Source organism: Spermophilus citellus, assembly GCF_964194105.1.
Source record: "Spermophilus citellus genome assembly, chromosome: 15".
NCBI classification, from domain to species: domain Eukaryota; kingdom Metazoa; phylum Chordata; class Mammalia; order Rodentia; family Sciuridae; genus Spermophilus; species Spermophilus citellus.
Window position 1 is genome coordinate 78886101 of NC_138195.1, and position 19448 is coordinate 78905548.

The window sequence follows — 19448 nt, forward strand, 5'->3', positions numbered from 1 at the left end:
AGAATTGCTGACTTATTTGCTGATGGGCAGAAAGCACATTTTGGGACAACAGAAGTGGTCTCTGTTATGATTATGCAGTTGGAGAAACTGAGGGTTTTTTCCCAACATATTACTCACTTTGGCAGACCTGATGCAACATATGCTTATTGCCCAGTCACATGTCCCCATCGATGTCCCTGCCTTCATCCTGCCTATGCAATGGAGTCTCTTAGAAAACCCCAGAGGACAAGGTCTGGAGCTTCTGGATGGCGGAGCTTGTGCAGGCTTGCAGCAAGGGGAACAGGAATGCTTGCACAGCTGGGAGGGGGCACACTGCAGCGCCACAGCAATAGAGGCTCCTGTGCTCGGGACCCTTCTAGGTGTCACCTTATGCAACTTTTCATCTTTTTACTTGTATCCCTGAAAATGTCCTTTATAATAAGCTGGTAGATGAATTTCCTTGAGTTCTACAAGTTGCTCTACTAAATGACTTGAGGCTAAGGAAGGGAATTTGTAGCAGACCTGATGCTAAGCACTTATATACATTATTCATTCCAGAGGTGAATTCTACACCTACACTGTGCCAAGCGCACATTGTAACTCTCATGACACACATACCTGGTTTTACAGGTGAGGAAACCGAGACACATAGCAGTTAGGCAAATTGCCCAAGTTGCTAGCTACTAATCAATAGAGTCAGGGTTGATGAAGCCTGAGTATCCTTTACAAATAGTATTACAGGCAAACCAACCACAGAACTACAAACCACTCTCCATATCCAGGTCTCCACAGTCAACATTCTTGCAGTGAATCAAAGAAACAAGTCTGTATTATAGTGTGGGCAGATCTCAGTGATGCTGAAAGAACTTCTGAGAAAGGGAGGCCCAATCTCTGCAGCCCAGGCATCCCTGGTATAGTCAAAGGGACAAACATGATACAGAAAAAAATAAATGAAGAAACAGTAAAAAGGGACCACATTATCAAATAAAAATGCATGTGATTTACCAGGAAAGATACAATTAGTTTCAAAGTGGGATGCATTGACCTTGAATGCAATATCCCCTCCAAGGAGGGAGAGATTTCTGGGCTGGAAGAATCCACAAAGGTGCTCCTGGGCATAGAAGGAGTCTGCTCAAGGGGGAAGGATGTGGAAGAAGAGGGGGGCATTCAGCAGGAGCCAGAGGCAGACCAGAGGCAGTGAGTGTACAGATATAGAGGTGTTCTCCCAGCCTGGCCCATGGGCTGGACCACGGTGAGCCTATGGAGGCTCAGATGGGCAAATCCTTCCTTCTTGGAGGATGGATCCTTGTCTCCTAACCCCATGTCTTATTTGGTCCGAACAGTTTGCCTTCCTTGGAAGGAAACTTGGTGGCTCGGAATTGGAATCAGGGTCAAGCCCTCATAGGATGGGGAGAAGGCCTCTGGCTGTGCCTTTCTCCTTCTAGCTTTGTTGGGCTCTGGGATCAAGGAAACAATGTCCCTTGGTTCCTCCCTCTCCCTCATTCCTTCCCTCCTTTGTTGGTTTCCTAGAGTTGCCATCCCCAAGTACCACAAACCAGATGGCATCAAAAGTAGAAGCTTATTGTTTTACAGTTCTTGGGGCCAGAAGTCAGAAATCCAGGTGTCACTGGGGCCACACTCCTTCCGAGACTGTAGAATCCTTACTTGCCTCTTTCTGGCTGCTGGTGGTGGCTGTCAATCTTTGGTGTTCCTTGGCTTGCAGCTGCATCTGTCACCACCTGCTATTCTCCCTTGTGTGTCTCTGTCTAAACTTTCCACTTCATGTAAGATACCTGCCACACTGAATTGAGGCCCACCGTAGAGACCACATCTTAACTTGATTACATCTGCAAAGACCCTATTTCCAGACAAGATCACCTCGTCATGTAATAGGAGGTAGGACTTCAGTGTATCTTTGGGGAGAACACAGTTCAATCATGTCCCTCCCTTGGACAGTGGAGGCATGCTTATTTATACTTTGTTGGGTGGGTTCCTGAGGAGAAAGGGGAGAAAAGGGGGCATACGTCAGTACCCCCATCCCTCTCCAATCCCAACAGACTTTCCTTGGAATTTTTTAATCATCAGAAGTCAAGTTTCTCTGGAAAGCACTCCAAGGAGCAGGCGATCCTCCATTCCTACTGAATCCGCCACTTTGAGAAACAAAACAAACCACAGCTGTCACCCCCTCCACTCTTTTGGGCACCCCGCTCTGAACAGATTTGGGTTTTCAGAGCTGGCTGGTGTTGCATGACTGGGGATAGCATACAGTCGTCATCATAGCCCTATATGCTAAGAGGTGACTCTGGGATAGGCTTGAACTCAGACCTCACAATAGTAGGGAAGGAAAGGTTTGTTATCCCCATCCTGCAGATTAGGATACTGAGGGTTGAGAGTCTATGTAACCTGCTCAACTATCACTGGGCTGGTAAGGGCAGAACCAGGACCCAGACCCAGGTCTGTGAGTTTGTTAATCGGTGTGTTCTTCTGAACAATACACTCTTTTTGTTTACCTGTTCTTATGACTGCATCTTTTCATCCTGGATCTCATTAACGCTGAGGATGACTGATCTCCTCACCCAGAGCAACCCTCCCCCTTTCAAGAGAAGACTTTCTATTGGAGAAGTCTAGGAATCATAATAAAATCAGCTAACAGGCTTACTAGACCCAATCATGCCACATGAAACTGGTCAAAGTGCTTTACATTTAATCCTCATCAGAGACTTATTATTCTTATTTTTCAGATGGGGACACAGAGAGGTAAAAGTAACTCAGTTAAGGCCACATGGCTAAGCAGGCTGTGGCACTGGGTTTTAGACTCCAGAGTTTGTGTGGAAAGGGAACTGCGCAGGGTCTCCTGGAGGGGGGTGTGTGGCCTGAAGATGATCAAAGAGGCCACACCAGGGAGTGGCACTCACCCTGGGCCAGCTGCATGGGTGCCCACTCCATGAGGTCAGCACGTCACAGGCTCTCTCTGTTCCTGGCGTCACTCTGGCATGCAGAGGCCTCCGGTGTAGCCTTCCATAATGGTCACCTGATCCCAGAGCTGGTGGGCACAGAGCCTGAGATGTTTGTTCTCTGCAGACCAACTGGCTTGACAGACAGATGGGCTGATGATAAGAGGAGACAGAGGAGGCCACTGAGAAGGGACTGCATACAGGAATCCCCTCTCTCTGAGAAGTGCTGTTTTGCTTGGCTGGGCCCCGGAGTCAAACCACCACTGGCTTCTGAATGACAGTGACATTCCCCAGGGATTAAGCTTGGAGTGTGGAAGCTGGGTCTCCACAGGGGGTGCGGAGCCCCATGGAACTTAAATCATGCAATTAGCCACCGGCTGACATTTCTCCCACATTCATGTCATACCTCCACCACTTCCCATCCCCCCTCCCAAGAAATTCAGTTGCAACTAGTTTTATAACATGTGAGAACCTAGTACTGGGTGCTGCCTTGTTTATCTTGGAAACAGCATGAGAGAGAATGTTGTTCTCTAGTTCATCCAAGCATCGCTCAAAAGACCACCTTCAAGGAAGCCACGCCCAGGTAACCCTGCCTTCTGCGGCTCTGAGCCACTAGGATCCTAGACTCAACCTGCACTTGGTTTGTTGCCAGGTATTAAGCAAGTAGTGGAAGGACAGAGTTGTTACTCCCTGAGGCTTGAGACAATGATGATTTGGGGGAGGCAAAGATGCTCATGTCCCTTGTGATTTGGAATAACTTCTGTTCGGGGACAATGAACACGCCCAGTGGTCCAGAACCTGGAGTCTCTGGCTTCCAACCCACCGCCTCTTTGATTATAAAACAACCCTGTGGGGCTTATTAGAGGACAAGTGGCCTGGCTGATAAATTCCCTACCAAGGAGATGGAGGCTAAGCTTTCCCCTGCAGCCAATGAGGGACGTTCTCTGAGTTGTCGGGCAGAAAAGGACCTCATGGGTCATGTCCTCACTTTTCCTCAGCTAAAGTTCCCTGACTGTCTCCTTCAAATTCAAATGTGCATCCAGTTCCATGAGTAACCATATTATTTTTAAACAGCATCCTTCAGCAGTGCCTCTCCTGGGTTTGCAGAGAGAGGTGATCCCTTGTGAAACCAGGATGGGGTTTTACTTTATGATTGTTTTTAAACATCTGCAGGGATTCCATGGAGTTGAAAAACAAGATTATATTCTGTTTTTAAAGAGGTATGACAAATAGTTAAAGCACAACTTAGGGGTGTGGAAAAGAGAAGCCCAGGAGGGTGGGGGAGATGAGAAACCAAAGAATGGGACAGTGGAGAGAGCTGGGGGGGATCAGACCTCGAGTGTTTACAAAGGGGTACCCAGGGCCAAAAGCCCCATCTCACCAAGAAACACCACACAGAGTGATTTGAAAGCTCAACTCTAGGAATAATACAGATGGGGGTTAGGTGCATAGCTCAACTCACTAATGGGCTAAGGAACTGGATTTCATTGAGCCTTAGTTTTCTTCTCTGTAAAATGGGCATAGACCACCCCCTAATAGATGGTTGTGAGGATTAAATGAGAAATATCATGTGCTCAAGACAGACTGGAAGAGCAACACTTAAGAAATGGCAACTTATTATTAACACCATAATGGTTCATATGTTATAGCTAATGATAGGCTGCTTGATATGTATCCATACTAGTAGATCTTAATTAATTGTATCAATTTGACTGCTGGCAACTTCTTATTTAATTATTTAACTGTCTCTCTTGAGGCTGTTAGGACATCTAGAGGGTAGAGTTTAAGTCTGGACATTATCCAGTATTCTTTCTTCATTCTTTCAGATTTTCAAAACAAATATCCTGGGCTGGGGATGTGGCTCAAGTGGTAGCGCGCTTGCCTGGCATTCGTGTGGCCCGGGTTCCATCCTCAGCACCGTATACAAATAAAATAAAGATGTTGTGTCTGCCGAAAACTGAAAAATAAATATTAAAAAAACCCAAATATCCTATTAGTGTCTAAGATTTGTTATGAATAAGAATCATTAGTTGAACGAATCACTAGTTGAATAAGAATCATTAAGTTTTGTCATTAGTTAATACAAATAATGATGTCATAATAAGAAGATTTAAATAATATGCATTTCAGTAAATATTTTTTTCAAATATTCAAACAACATTAAAGGTAAAAAGAACTGGGGACTGAAATGGAGTAAATTAAATTCCATGCATGAATGATTACATCCAAATGAATCCAACTATTATGTACAATTGTAATGTACCAAAAAAAAAATAATGTGAATGGTAAAAGCATTATATTTTTATTGGTAATATAATGCTTTTACCATTCACATTTTTTTTAAAAAAGATCATTGAAAGTTATAGATTTTATTTTTTTAAAAAAGGTCATAGATTCTTGCCCTTCCCTAATTTCCAGAGGCACTTATTTTTTTTCACTTTATTTTTTTAGTTATTGATAGAACTTTATTTTTATTTATGTATATGTGGTGCTGAGAATCGAACTCATTGACTCACACATGCTAGGCAAGCTCTACGACTGAGCCAAAACTCCATCCCTCAGAGGTCCTTATTGTAATAATTACTTGTATAAAATTTCCAGAAAGTTTTATACTCTGATTTTACACAAATTTAGCATGCTACAATGCTACTGAGGATCTTTTATATTCTTCCTAATGATAGTTGAAGGAAGTTCTTTCCTAGCAGTGCATGGAGGTCTACCTCCTCCCCTTGCAGAATTACATTGTAATCCTACATAAATGGAACCATCTTTCTATAAGCAGATCCCCACACTGCTAGGCACTTTCACCCTTTTTAGTAAAAATGCCACAATCAACTCCCTTGTCCAAGTAGCTCTACAGATAAACCCATAGAATAAATTCCCAGAAGGGTAATTGCTGAGTCTATTTCCCTTGTTGCAATTTTAACGGCCAATTCCAATTCACTTCCAAAGAAGTTGCAGCAACCTACACTCTCGCTTTCACCCAGTGTATGAGAAGGTATTTCACAGTTCCACCAGCTTTGGGTATTAGCAAACTTTACAACCTACTAAGTAAATTGTTGTCTAAAAGATAACAGTAATAGTATACATAATGGAACAGCAGCACATCTTAAATGATCTCACTGCAGGGAAGTATGCTCACAATCACCCCGAAAGGGGGCTTTCTCACCTTTGAATAGAGGACAGATCACCAGAAGCTCAGACCGGAGTCTAAACCTCTGCTCCATGGTTACTATCCCACCCGTCTTGCACAGGTTCTCAAACTTCTCTGAAAAGTGATGACATGAGATGAAATATGGCTCAAGACGACTTCTAGGACCAGAGCGTGGAACTCAGTGATTAATACTATTAATCACTGTTAATACATATTAATACTATGGAGCAAGCCAGAGTCCCAGCAAGTTTGAGAATGGCCTTAGAGTAATAGAGACCTGGGTGCTATTTCTCTCTCCTTCTTTTGGGTTGCTTCATTTCTTTAAATTTTCTCATTTCACCATCAAATTAAATATCTCCTACTAATTGATCTGGGTAGATATGAGTGGCAGAGTTGAATCATAAAGCAGGTGGCCTTTTATATTCACTGGAAGACAGCAGCATCACAGTAGAGGAACACAGATGAGTTAAGGTGATAAACTCTGGACAGACTCACCTACCTGCAGTCCTGCTTTTGTTCCTTAAAATCAGGGTGGCTTTGAGCAAGTTCTTATTATTTAAGACTCTTTCCTCAATTATAAAATACAGATAATGGCAGCCAAGGCATGAGGTAGCTGTGGGTGTCAAGGTGACTTATGAAAGCCTTACGCAGCTGACTCTGGTTAAGTGTTCAACATGATGGTAGATAGTCTGTGGGTCAAGAAGGGACAGGACACCTCTGCAGAGTGGAACACAGAGGTGTTACCAGCCCTCACCTTGCAGTTACACTCCTCATTTGTGAAACCAATGACTCGGTCTTTCTCTTGCTTCAGCTACTGTGAAGCACACCCTTCAGAGCCTCAGAGGGGGATGGATGGGCAGACAAAAGCAGGCTGCAAATCCAGCTAGTGTCTTTATGCCTTCTCATTACTTCTGAAAAGAACTGAAAAAAGATAAATTAAATTTTTTTTTCCACTGGAAGTGTTTAATGCATATTGACTTGCATAATGGAAATGTTGGTCCAATATCATCCTTGGAAGACTTTGGGGGGGGGGATCTGAGATAGGACATGAAGAAGCTTCTGATTTCTGCTACAGTGTTGCCCTCTCTCTTTGGACCTGCTCCAATGCCAATTTCAGAAATTACATAATACATGAACTACTCACATAAATCATGGAAGTAAGATTTCTAAAAAATGCCTTGTAGGGGCTGGGGATGTGGCTCAAGCGGTAGCGCGATCGCCTAGCATGCATGCGGCCCGGGTTCGATCCTCAGCACCACATACAAACAAAGATGTTGTGTTCGCTGAAAACTAAAAAAAATAAATATAAAAAAATGCCTTGTAAAACATTCATTTTTCTCTGATTTTATTTTGAAAATTTCAAATTTATGGAAAGGGTAACAGAAAAGCCCAATGAATACTTTGATTTATCCATTGTTTCTTATTTTGTCACATATGCTAGTGCATTATTTCTGAGATGGAGAGAGATAAATTTATAAAATATGCTCTCAGTTGGGTGTGATGGTGCATGTCTGTAATCCCTGTGACTGGGGAGGCTGAGGCAAGAAGATCCCAAGTTCTAGGCCAGTCTCAGCAATTTAGAGAGGACTTGTCAATAATAATAATAATAATAATAATAATAATAATAATAATAATAATGGAAAAGGCTGGGGATATTGCCCAGTGGCAAAGCCACCCTGGGTTTAATCTTGGCATAGTAAAAAATTGAATTAAATTAAAAATTAATAATTGTAAAGAATATAATATTCCCTGCAAAAATGTTAGTTAGACTTAATAATCTTCTGGACACTCAGCTTCCTGGAATTTGAAATCTATTGCTTTATTTGGCTACAAGAGTGTAATATATAGAATCATTCCTGTAATGAGTGCGACATGGAACACCTCTTGCATCACATAGGGAAGATGCATCACCCCTATTCCTACGGGAGACTCTGGAGCTAGGGTCTCCTTATTCTCAATTTGCTTAGCATTTGGTAATTGACACTGGTAAATTGCAGAGTCTGGACTCAAAATCAGGTCTTGGTGACTACAAAGCCCTTTGCTCAGAGGTTTTCAAGTATTCTCAGAGGGAGATTTCAATGCAAACATATAAAAAGGACTTGATTTTATTTTCCGGAAGAGTTGCATTGCTCTTTTCAGGTAATATCTTTCCACGTAGGAAATCGAGGGGATGGAGGTCGAATATGGGGTTTTATGGAAATCTTAGTCAAGACTTAGCAATAGAAATTGAAGACAACAGAGGAACCAATCATTCAGGAAACCAGACAACACTTTTGTTCCTACACCTCAGCCCCGTTTCCTTAGACAAATCGCCCCAACCTCCTCACTTGTAAAACGGGAACAGCCGTCAATCCCTATTCACTTGAGATTTGTTTGTTTTTGTTTTGAGGGTGAGGGCGAGACTCAGTTTTCTGAACTGTGATTGATCTTCATGAATATAAAGAATTGATAATATAATTTTACTTGTCAGAGGAGGGAGAAAAAGGTGAGGGAAGGAAGGGAAGAGAGGGAGAGGAGGAGAATGCCACAGAGACCCCAGGTAGAATGGCAGACACGAAGAGGAGCAGCATAGCTTCCTGAGGCTGGATTGGAAGTTCCAGCAGAGCCGAGGAAACATTCCTCTGGGAATTCAATAGTTGCTGGGTCTGAGACTAATCTCCAGAATTTCCCTTTTCGTGGCGATGGGATGATGGCGACATTGCTTCAGCACCCCAGCAAACTCCTTTCTAGGCCGTGGGGCCGCCCGGTGTGCGCTCTGGCTTCCCGGGTAGCGCGACACGCTTTTTCTCCGCTGCCCGGGGTTGCGCGTCGGGGTAGTAACGTCTGTGAGTACGACGGCCAGTGAGAAGCCTATGGAAGGCCACTTTCCCTGGTCTTTGTCCAGCTACTAGAGGTTTCTGCGGGACCAGGTGCTTCCTCAAGCACACACCGGAGCCCAAGGATATTAAGCTGCACCTGCGGGGTGGCTCCTGGGCCTTTAAAGGCGCACTTTGTCCACGCCTACAGCTGAGCCTTCGGGTGCACAGGTGGACTTGCGCACCAGGGTTCCTGAGCAACTAACAGAAGTTCAGAGGCGGTGATGGTGGACACACGACGTCTGAGAACGCTCTCCTCGACAACTTTTGTGTCCCCACTGAGATGTGGCCAATAAGTATCAAGTATAGAACTTCTGCTTGATTTTGGTTTTGCGCTTGCGGGATGTTTTCAGTGAAGAGAAAAAGAAACGAGGACATCCACGAGAGCCACTACGGCTGCTTCGGGGACCCCTGAAATGAGCAGCTGGAATTGCCAATTTGGAGAGCCCCCGGGGCCTGGTCATCTAAGACCCGAGGTTACAGATCCCACCGGCCTGGGAGAGGGTCCGGATATTTATTTTAAGAAGTCCCAGTCCCTCAAATGCGAGTGGCGCTGGCGGGAATCCAGCCGCGCGGGAAGATGCCAAGCCCAGCGCACCAGCGTTGCGCGCGGACGCCCCGGGCCTCAGTCCGCTCCGCTTGGCCGGAGGGGTGCCAGGCCTCGCGCGCCGTTCCCAGGGACAACCGGGAGGCCTCGCTGCTCCCGGGAGAAGCGAGAGCGCGGCGGCGGGCCGCTGGCTGGCGTGCGTTTCACCTTCTCACGCCGTGGGCTGCGCTGCGGAGCACCAGGCTCGGGACCGGAGGGCGCACAGTGGCGGGTGGCGCGCGCCGCGCTCTCTCCCAGATCGCTGAGCCTAGAGTTAGCGGGCTGAGCTTCTCCGGCCACCCCAGCGTCCAGCGGCCCCGGGCCGCCAAGCAGCTCCCGTCGGCCGGGAGACGCCCCCTGTCCCCCGCCCCCGCTTGGCACGGCCGGCTGAGCGGGAGCGGCGGGAGGCGGAGGAGGCGGCGCCGCCGGGACTGCCTCCTCCCCTCCCCTCTCGTCTCCTCCCCGCGCCACCGAAAAGGACAAGGGGACTAGGCACGGGGACCCCGGCCAGAGAGCGCCCGTGCCCTGGGACCGCCCCTCTCTCGCGTTCCCTCGCCGCGAGCCCGGGTGGGTCTCGCCCCGTATGGTGCTGGCAGCACCCATGAGCCAGGACGCGGACCCCAGCGGTCCGGAACAACCGGACAGAGATGCCTGCGTTGTGCCGGGTGCCCAGGCGTCTTCGGCGCCCCCGGGCCCGCGAGGGATGCAGCCGCCGCCTCCGCCGCCTCCCCAAGCCAGCCTACCCCAGATCATCCAAAAGTAAGAGAAGCGAGAAGGGAGCCGGGACGGTTGGTGCGCTTGGGACCCGCCGGGGGCACCTTCTTTGTGGCTTCATCTCGGGTCCCTGCTGAACCTCGCGTGGCCCCCTTGCGTTTGAAGTTTTCTAGCTCACTCTATAGGGTGCCATTCTGGCTGGCTGTGAGGTTGGGGAGAAGGGAGCAAAGTTATTTGGGGGAAATACTTTTGTTTTTTCTGATCCCCTCTCTTTTCGGCGATGTTACTTGACTATTTTGAACTAAAGTAGTTCAAATTGGGGGAAAATGGCCCAGGGACTGTTTTTCATCTTTCTGGTCCTCAGAGGCCTCTGGAATGTATGGGGAGTTGAGCGTGAGTGTGCCCGCGCGTGAGGATGTGGAAGTGAAATGCTTTTAAGAACGAAAAACCATCCTTAATGGTGGCCTGGAGTCAACCAGTGACTTTGGGGTGGGAAAGGAGACCAGGGCTTGTAAACAACTTATTTGGCTTTGCCCCGGAGTGTAGACACTTTTCAAGAAGGGCCTTGAGAAGGGCTCTGGGCCGCAAAACAGTTTTCCATTAATATTACCCTCTTGTGACTCGGGTGAACTGTGCGACTTGGGTCGTGAATTTCAATGTCGTCCCAATGCGTGAGTAGGTTGGGATGGTCAGGGGGTTTTGAGAAGCTCTTTCAGCCCATTTGGGAAACGTAAAGTAAAAATGGTGTGTTTTGTTTTCTTCCTTCTGGAGATTTTGACAGTTCCAGGCCTAGAATGCTGGTTTATTTGAAGGATCTTTATTTTCATAAAAGTTTAGTCAGCTAGTGACGATGTCCTCAATACTAGTTTAAGAAGCATAGGAAAGTGAATGGTGAGCGCTTTGGGGAAACTAAGCGAAACTCAATAATTGCAAAAAGTACAGCAAAAACCTGTCGAATGGAGCAGAGCATACGGAGCTGCTGTATTCATACTGGGAATTGCATAAACTGATTAAAATGTAGCAAGAGATGTAACCAGTGAGGGGTGTAAGGGGAAGCAAATAGCAGTGAAATATTTATGGGCTTGAAAACTGACTTATGTAATAGAGTGAAAATTCAAGTTTGACATCAATAATGCTGGTTTCATATTTCAGGACAAAATGGTTCCCTATCTATTGGCTGGACTATTAAAGCTCCTTTTATTTTTAAAGCTTTTTGCTTTAAAAACTTGCTATTTTATATAACCTTCAACCACTAACAGTTTCCAACTATTTAAAATGGAAATATTTCATGTTGTTGTTATTTTGCACATTATTTCAGCTAACACTAAATATGATTGATGGTTTATGTAACTCATTACTTGACATAGCTCTTCAGTCCTTAAGATAAATATAAACCAAGAGAGAAAAAAGAACTATTAAAAATATAAATTCTACTTACTGAAAACAAATCTACTTTGACCAATTATTAGTTTGGAAACATTCAATGTGCTTCTCACCCAGCCACTGCCTTGTGCCTTGAAATTACAAAGGGAGCTCATGGATATTACTTTGGTATTGTAATTACCCTGGATTTTTCTATCACTTGTTCTTAAGTAGGAGAAAACTAGGAACTTTATATTCACAGAAAAATATTTGTAGATGGGTGTCTGATTATGAAATGATGCAAGATAGAAAATAAATGCCATTTCGTGGAATTTAACATAGATTTTAATTACTTCCTATAAAAAAATTTCTCCCCCATTTAGAAAGCTCTATCTCTGGACTCTCTTATTTTAAAAGAGAACTGAGCTTTTCAAAGATGGCCCCCTTTGCTTCCAGTCCAGGATGGAGATCTGAAGGAGCTCCTTAGGGCTCTGTCTTGTTTTGCATTGGTGACAGATTGGTGTACAAGGCCAGTGAATGTGCCCATGGGATTTGATGTTCGGGGGCTTATGTTTCAGAGTCTTTCTTTATAAGGGTGATTTGGGGCTTGTGCTCCCCTCGGTACCCATTGAAATTCCGCTGGAACCAGGCGCAACATGGCAAATGCTTTGCAGGTCCATCTTTAATGCGCTGAAACTTGAGCAGCTTATTTTGAAACCACGTTTGCATAATTTAATCTGAGCAACCATTTTTATGTAGTTATGAGGTGCCGTTTGCACCAGCCATCTTTGAGAAAATGTAGCGGGGAGACTGTCCTCAGCCGCAAAATGAGTTGTCCGCCTCTGGGTTTAGAGATTTTCATGAGCTAAAGCTTTGGATGAAGTTCTTTTCTAGTGAAACATATATTAAATATTATTAGGAATCACTAGTTTTTCTAGTTATTTCAGTCATTATGTAATGTGTAAGAGGAGAAGTTTTGATCTCTTTCAAAATGATGGACACATCAATCTTCATGTAGTATACAAAGCGTTTAAGGATTACAAGACTCTTTTTCACTTCTTAAGGTCTGTTATGCTGTTTTTTATTAGTAATGGCTTTCATTTGGGGTGAAGTCAATGACTTTGGTAAAAACACTGCAACGATTCCTGTCCAGGTGCATTGTATTTGGTCTTAAGAGAACTGCCCGAATACCGAACATAAGTAGCTAAACAGTTAGGTACCACGGTGAATAATGAGACTGGTTTGGGTGTTTACTAAAGTCAGTCTCAGTGCTTATGAAGATTGCATCTACAGTGAATTTCTGCAAGGTGCTTTTCTAATCAGGAATATTTAGTTTTTTTTATCATTGCATTCTTAGTTTCAGTTAAGGATTATATATACCCATTGCATTCCTAGCTTTGGTTGAGGAATAACTGACCCTTAATTAAAATTAGCATACCTGTAAAGATTATCCACCAGATTATAGACACACATGACTAACATCTTGTACAATTTTTATTTGAAATATGTATACTCCAAATTGCCAGTCTGGAGGTATTATTGTAGATAATGTAAAACCTTTTATTGAGCTGTTTGGGCAACAGGAAATTAGAGCTTAGGAGGAGATTTGGGATGAGTTTAGAAAATTAGAATGGAGGATTTAAAAATTATATATTTTCCATGCTAGCAGAGGTAAGATTAAACATTGGTGTTTGTTGGTATTTTATAAGGATGTATCTCTTCAAACATTAATGATGTTTTACTTCCAAAATGATTTTACTTGAATTGTGTGCTTTAAAAGCAAACTTAACCCTAATGTATAGGAAGTCACTTATTAATCTTGAGGAGCACCAGGTATTTACATTTCAGATTGCAGGTTTTAAAATATTTATCAAATGGAAACAGAGTCACTCAATTCTGTCTGAAATGTTGAAGTCAGCTGTCAAGACAGGACTACAAAGTGTGCCAGTAATCATGCTGAAAATTAAGCACACACATACCTTTTATGAAGTGAACCATATAAGTGATTTTCCTAAATTATTTGATTTGCAGGCAATGTATTCCTGATTCATTGATGGCATCAGATTGCATATTTGAGCACAGATGACTTATTTTTTTCCTTTCCACATCATTTTTATAAGCAAATAAACAATTATAAAAATAGAAAAAGTTTTGGTTTAGCATTTGGTAGATAGTATCACCTGTGTGCTAGTGTTGGTTTTTTAGGAAGACACAAAACCAGCTATGAAATTCTGCATAGCGTTAGATTGTTGCTGTCTGTTTGCAGAGCACTTCCCTGACACAAAATAGAAAATGCTACAAGTAGCAACTCTGATTTCAGATAATTTTACAGACATCCTGCATTCAGAGGGATTTCCATATAACTATTAGGGGTGATGTCCACTCACCTTGATGGACATACTGACAGTTACATCCAGAATCAGAGAGAAGGAATAAGAATTTGCTGAAAAGGGATATTACCTCACGCTCATATTTGGTCCTTTTCTGGAAAGAGGATAGAATTTCTAACATCTGTGCCAGTTTCTAACATCAGTTTGAGCCCCCTGCCTCCCCTTTCTAAGGGGAAATAAGAATACACTTGTAGAAGGAATTTTGAAAATTTTAAACACCATCTTAAACTGCACAAGCATTCTGCAGGGGGAAAACATCTGAGAGGATTAAGTGTTTACTGAAATGGGAGGAGGGAGGGTGGGCTTTTTCTTAGTATTCTGAAAAATTTATTTGCTTCCCTTGAAGGCCTCTTTCATGTATTTTTTTTTTTAAAGAAATTTTGCTGGAGGGTTTGTAGCGATAAGTATTTTTAGATAGTGCATATAGCTTTCCAATTATGAGTTTTTCTCAAATTGCCCAAGAGATCAGTATTATGAAATGTAGTACATTATTCCCATTAGTCACAGTAAATGTCTCTACATATGGTGCACACAGAGCAGTTCTAACCCCAGTGCTACAGGAGGAAAAAAAGAAAATTTTGATTTCCTCTTTTATTCTTCTGTCAACTTCCTATGCTGCCTCCTTCTAGCAGTTTATCAAATTGATAATTTAAAAAGTCAAAAGTTGTTCCTTGGCATGTGAATTCTGATCTGTTTAAGATTTTTTTTTTTTTTTTTTTTTTTGCCTATCCTGATAGTCATCAGGGGGGAAAAGTCCCCAACCAGGATTGGCTCACAGTGAAACGATCCCACATTATCCAGTTTCTCTCTCCCCTTGATTTATTTTTCTTGTGACTGTAGGTTCTTAACTTCAGTTTAAACTAATATTTCTTCCCTGCCCAGACAGCCAGGTTTCAAGTAAACAAATGGAGATAGCTTAATTCACAGCTTTGGTAAACAAAAATATACAAAGTCTAACCAAAGGACCGAACTTAAGATGCTCTAAACTAAACATGGAAATTAAGACTGGAAATAAATGAGGTAGCGGAGTTGAAACTCCACTACCTCCAGGATCCCCTGTCTCCTCATGAGTCCTGTTCCCCAACCAAAGGCTTGACGCAATCTTCCTGTACCACAAAATGCTACTTAATGGGATTTTAATTTCCGGCCACAGTAATGACTTAGTTTGGGATGACCTAATATTCTTTTGTATATTTTAACAGGGATAGTTGCTGTGAATCCATGGTGGGTGTGAAGGTCTGGTTGCATTGTTTTAGAACTGAGTGTTGAAAAGTTTTGCCAAAAGTAAGATGAATTCCAGAATTAAAGCAAGGAGGGTAAATTTGTAGGAAAGAGACCATGGCTCTTCTTTTCCTGGATCATGAACCTTCCCTGATCTTGGTAATATGTGTTATCCTGCATGCTCATAGCGTTCATATCGCTCTTTCCCACTGGTAGGTAGATGGGGAAATCCTGCTTCTAATTAGGAAGGCACATTTTGAATCAGGAATGTGAGTTTGGTTTTTAACACCACACATGGGCTCAATGGGTGGTCACTGTTTAAAATCCCACCCAACTGAGGAGTTGTACAAAGTTTTAGTCTTTGACAAGTTTGGGGACCAGTCATCACTGCCAGCTGTTTGAGGAGGAGGTGGAAGGGAAAGACCCTGCCTGCCCCCTCCCCCAACTATTTAACTATTTTTGTTCCCGTGTTTCTGCTATGTTGCAACTATCCATCTAATATGCTGAAGTCTTTACAATGGTGGGAGTTACAATCAAATTAATCGATCCCCCTCTTTCCTACAACTCCTGCTGGATTTTATAAGTCAGTCCCCCGATGGTTTACAAGGCCAGTTTTCCAACTTGCTGACAGCATATCTGTAGGGGAGATGGCACGTATAAACGCTAATGTACTTTATGGGCAAAAAGAGAGCAGCAAGGCAACTTGCATGAGGACGTGTTAATCTGCAGCTCAGTTTGCAAAATAAATCTTCCCATGTGTTCAGAAACAGAAGACTGGGCGTCATGCATGTGTGTAGGGGGGTTATCACCCCATGGAGATGGTTTTCATGCCGCTTTTCTTGACTTTTATGTGGGATGTGCTTTAAGGATGCACCAGGGCCATCTGTGGCTGACTTTTTTTTTTTTTTTGCACCTGCTTTCTCACACTCATGACCCGTCAGCTCCTGGTTGTCACTTTTCTCTGTGTTCCAACCTGGAAAACTGCACTAGAGGCTTTTCTAGACACCTTTAATAATTCTCAGTTTTGCAACTTTCCTGTAGGCTCTTTCCCAAAAGGTGTTTTTGAGTTTTGTTAGACTAATCCTTAAACCTGACCTTCAGGGTTGGGAGAATACAAGGTAAAATTATATTTTAAGCATGCTTTAATTTCTCTCTCTCCCTTTTTTTTTGGGGGGGGGGTTAGGGGGAGGCTTATTATGAGTTCATGATTAAACAAAACAATTTAGGATCTGCCTGACATTATTGGGTATAAAATGAGTGTCTTCGCTTTAAATTAATTTTTCAGTTTCTGGCAAGGAGGGTCAGAGAGGGAAAAACCCTGGACTGAGAGTGGGTGACCTGGACAAGCCAAATTAACCTTCTTAATCCAGCCTCTCCAGGGGTTGGAAATGATGGATGGTAACCTCTTCCAAAACTCAAATGAGGTGAGTGTTCAGGAGAATTGCTGAGTGATCATCAATGAAGAATGGCTTTCTTTGCATCCCTCCCCCTGGGATAGAGAATATGTTTCTCGGCAGTTTAATTCCAGCCATGGGTGTCGGTACATGTTTGTGACATGGACCACCCATGAAAACAACCGCCACAAGAAGAATTAAATACTTTCTCCAGGATTTGCAAAGAATATTTGGATCGGGGACATGATTTAAAGTCAGAAGAGTAGATGATAATGTCAGTGAAAAGAGGCATTTGAAATGGTTTTCTAATCTTTATAATGGGAGGTATAAAACAATTATTTTGGAGTATTGCTCATTTTGCAATGTTAAAGTAAATCCTTGGGTTTATAAAAACAATACAGTTTTCAATTTAGGAGATAGTTCCAGTGATTTTCATGTATCTGAATTGGATGTATTATGGGCAGGCGGGAATGTATTTGGCGAAGTTATCGACTTTAAAGGCAGAAACATATATGTACAAGCCACCAAGTGTAATAGGATCCTGGCTGAGCCTGAACTCCAAAAACAGTGGCGTTTGCTGACAAAAGTGGCACTTGCACTTGCCTAAAGTGGCCCTGAAAACTCTTTTCTGTCTTGCAGATATTGTGTTTATCCCAAAGCTGGGCCTCAGGTTTTGGGGTGGGCTCACTGAATCAAGAGACCAAAGGAATGTTTCCAGAGCTTCTGAAGGACAGGGGTGTCCTGGCCAGAGCTGTGTGCTCCCCAGCTAGCAGGGAATAGAGAAAAGTTATTTGACATTAAGATATTTTTTTAAACCTTGCCTGAAAAGGGAGACTAGTTGTGTGATTAAATCTTGACATACAGACTTTCAGTAATGTTCATAAATGAGGATATAAATATGGAAGGATATTTATGGCAACATTGTCTAGAAGAGCAAAAAATTGGAAACCACCTAAATATTTCTCAGTTGGGAAAATAAACGGTGTCTGTACAATATCATGTACCAGTTAGCCACTAGAATGATGTTAACTTTTATTGATATGAAGAGAGGACCATATACTATCATTAACTAAAAACAATTACACACAGCATGTATTCAAGGATTTTGTGTTCGTTTTTTAAAAAATGTGTATGAGTGTATGTGTCAGCACTTTCAAGCTTGGAAAAGTAGCTATAGAACAAATATAAAAATGTGGACCATGGTTCTAACTCTGGGTGGTGCAATGTAGTGGTTTGTCTTATTTTCTTCCATATATATATACATGTATATATATATATTTTTTGTTTTTTCATTGCATGTTATTGCAATCAGAAAAAATAATACTTCTATGTTTAAAAACAAAACAGAGTAGACATTTCACTTTGGTACCGCACTGTCTTCAACATAGTGCCACCCTTTAGCATCTTGGAAGGCCTCTGAGAGCTGTTTTAGCCCACCCTCCGGGTTTTCTAAGTAAGGCAAATGAACATCAGAGAGGCCAGTTGAACTGTTTAGAGTCACACCGTGTTCAGGCTGAGATGAGAATCCCCAGCTTCTCATCTGTTATGTTTTCTGCTAGGCTCTCCTTTGTCTGCCTGAATATGGAGGAGAGAGAGGTGAAGGCCATTTGTCAGTTAATCATTTATCTTCAGACTCTCATCTGCTCATGCGCCCTGCATGACTGAGAAGAGCACCCTTGGGTGTGTCATGCCCTCCCTGTGCTGTGCTCCTGCCCTCACGTGGCAGGATCCCGGGTCTCTTCAGGGCATCTCATGCTCTGTCTTCCTGCCAAACAGAAGCTGAGCATCACATTTTCTCCTCAGCTCATCATGGTTCAAGGTTACTTTATTCTGGGCCTTAATAGGGAAAAACCTAAGATCTGCTTTCCTTTCATACACAGAAGCATCCTCTCGACACCCTTGAAACTATGGTGGAAATATGAACCTTTTAAAGTATAACAACATAGCTAATACTTACATTAAAGGGAGTAAAACACATTTACTTCTCAGTCCCGAGCCAGCGACAGGAATGCCTGTTACTGTGTCTGTCACCTGCCCATTGCTCACTCTGCTTTGAATGGGTTTCCACCAATGGTGTAATTTTGACTGTATTATACCTTCCTTTTAGAGAGCGACGCTTGCGTTCTTGTTTGCTCTTGGGCATTCTCTCTCCTATTTCTTCCCCTGAACTATTTGAAAATAAGTTACATAATGATGTTGTTTTATCGGAGGAAACTAGTCGCATTTAAATTTTAGCTAACAAATGCTAGATTTTTAACTTTTTCTGAATTTTCAGAACAATGTCTGTCTTAGCAGGTGTCTCACCCCCCATTCAGTTCCTCAGGGCCTTTATTCCAGGAATCTCTTTCTTTTACCTATCAGATGCATCCACCTCTTTGTGAAGACGTCAGAGATGCCAGCCAGTTGTCCCACAGCATGCACAGCGACCTGAAGTCTGTTGTTTCCTTATCCAGGTTCAGGGTGGCACTTTGGCAGTGATGCACCACGGGTGATGTACATCTGAGTGTGATCCCTGGTTAACAGGGTAATCCCCTGCTCTCTCCATTGTAAAGGGACATTTTTCTCTGTGATAGTAAGTGGTCTGTGGGGTGGTACTCTGAGGCCTGTGGATATTCTGTTTCCCAACAAACTTTCTAGTGTTTTTTTTTTTCTTTTAATTGGACCAAATTAAAAAAAAAAAGTACTTCCAATGTAACATGTGGAACTAGAAAGATCGATAAATATCACCTTAGAATAGATGAATTTGGATTTATAGTTTAAATTGAACAACAAGGCTGTTTGCATTCTACCCGCCTGTAGCTTGAGTCTCTAGATTTTTCCATTTCTGACTTGAAGGGGT

The 19448-nt window shown here is 43.0% G+C and overlaps 1 protein-coding gene across 1 annotated transcript in view; it reads left to right on the top strand.

Annotated features, from left to right (window-relative positions):
* Positions 1–9515: 9515 nt before the first annotated feature.
* RBM20 (RNA binding motif protein 20) overlaps positions 9516–19448 on the top strand; it is a 184851-nt gene continuing 174918 nt past the window's right edge. Inside the window, exon 1 of the mRNA XM_081267743.1 lies at positions 9516–10287. Coding sequence (XP_081123869.1) covers positions 10112–10287 — 176 coding nt within the window. The 5' untranslated portion in view covers positions 9516–10111. The remainder of the gene's footprint in view (positions 10288–19448) is intronic.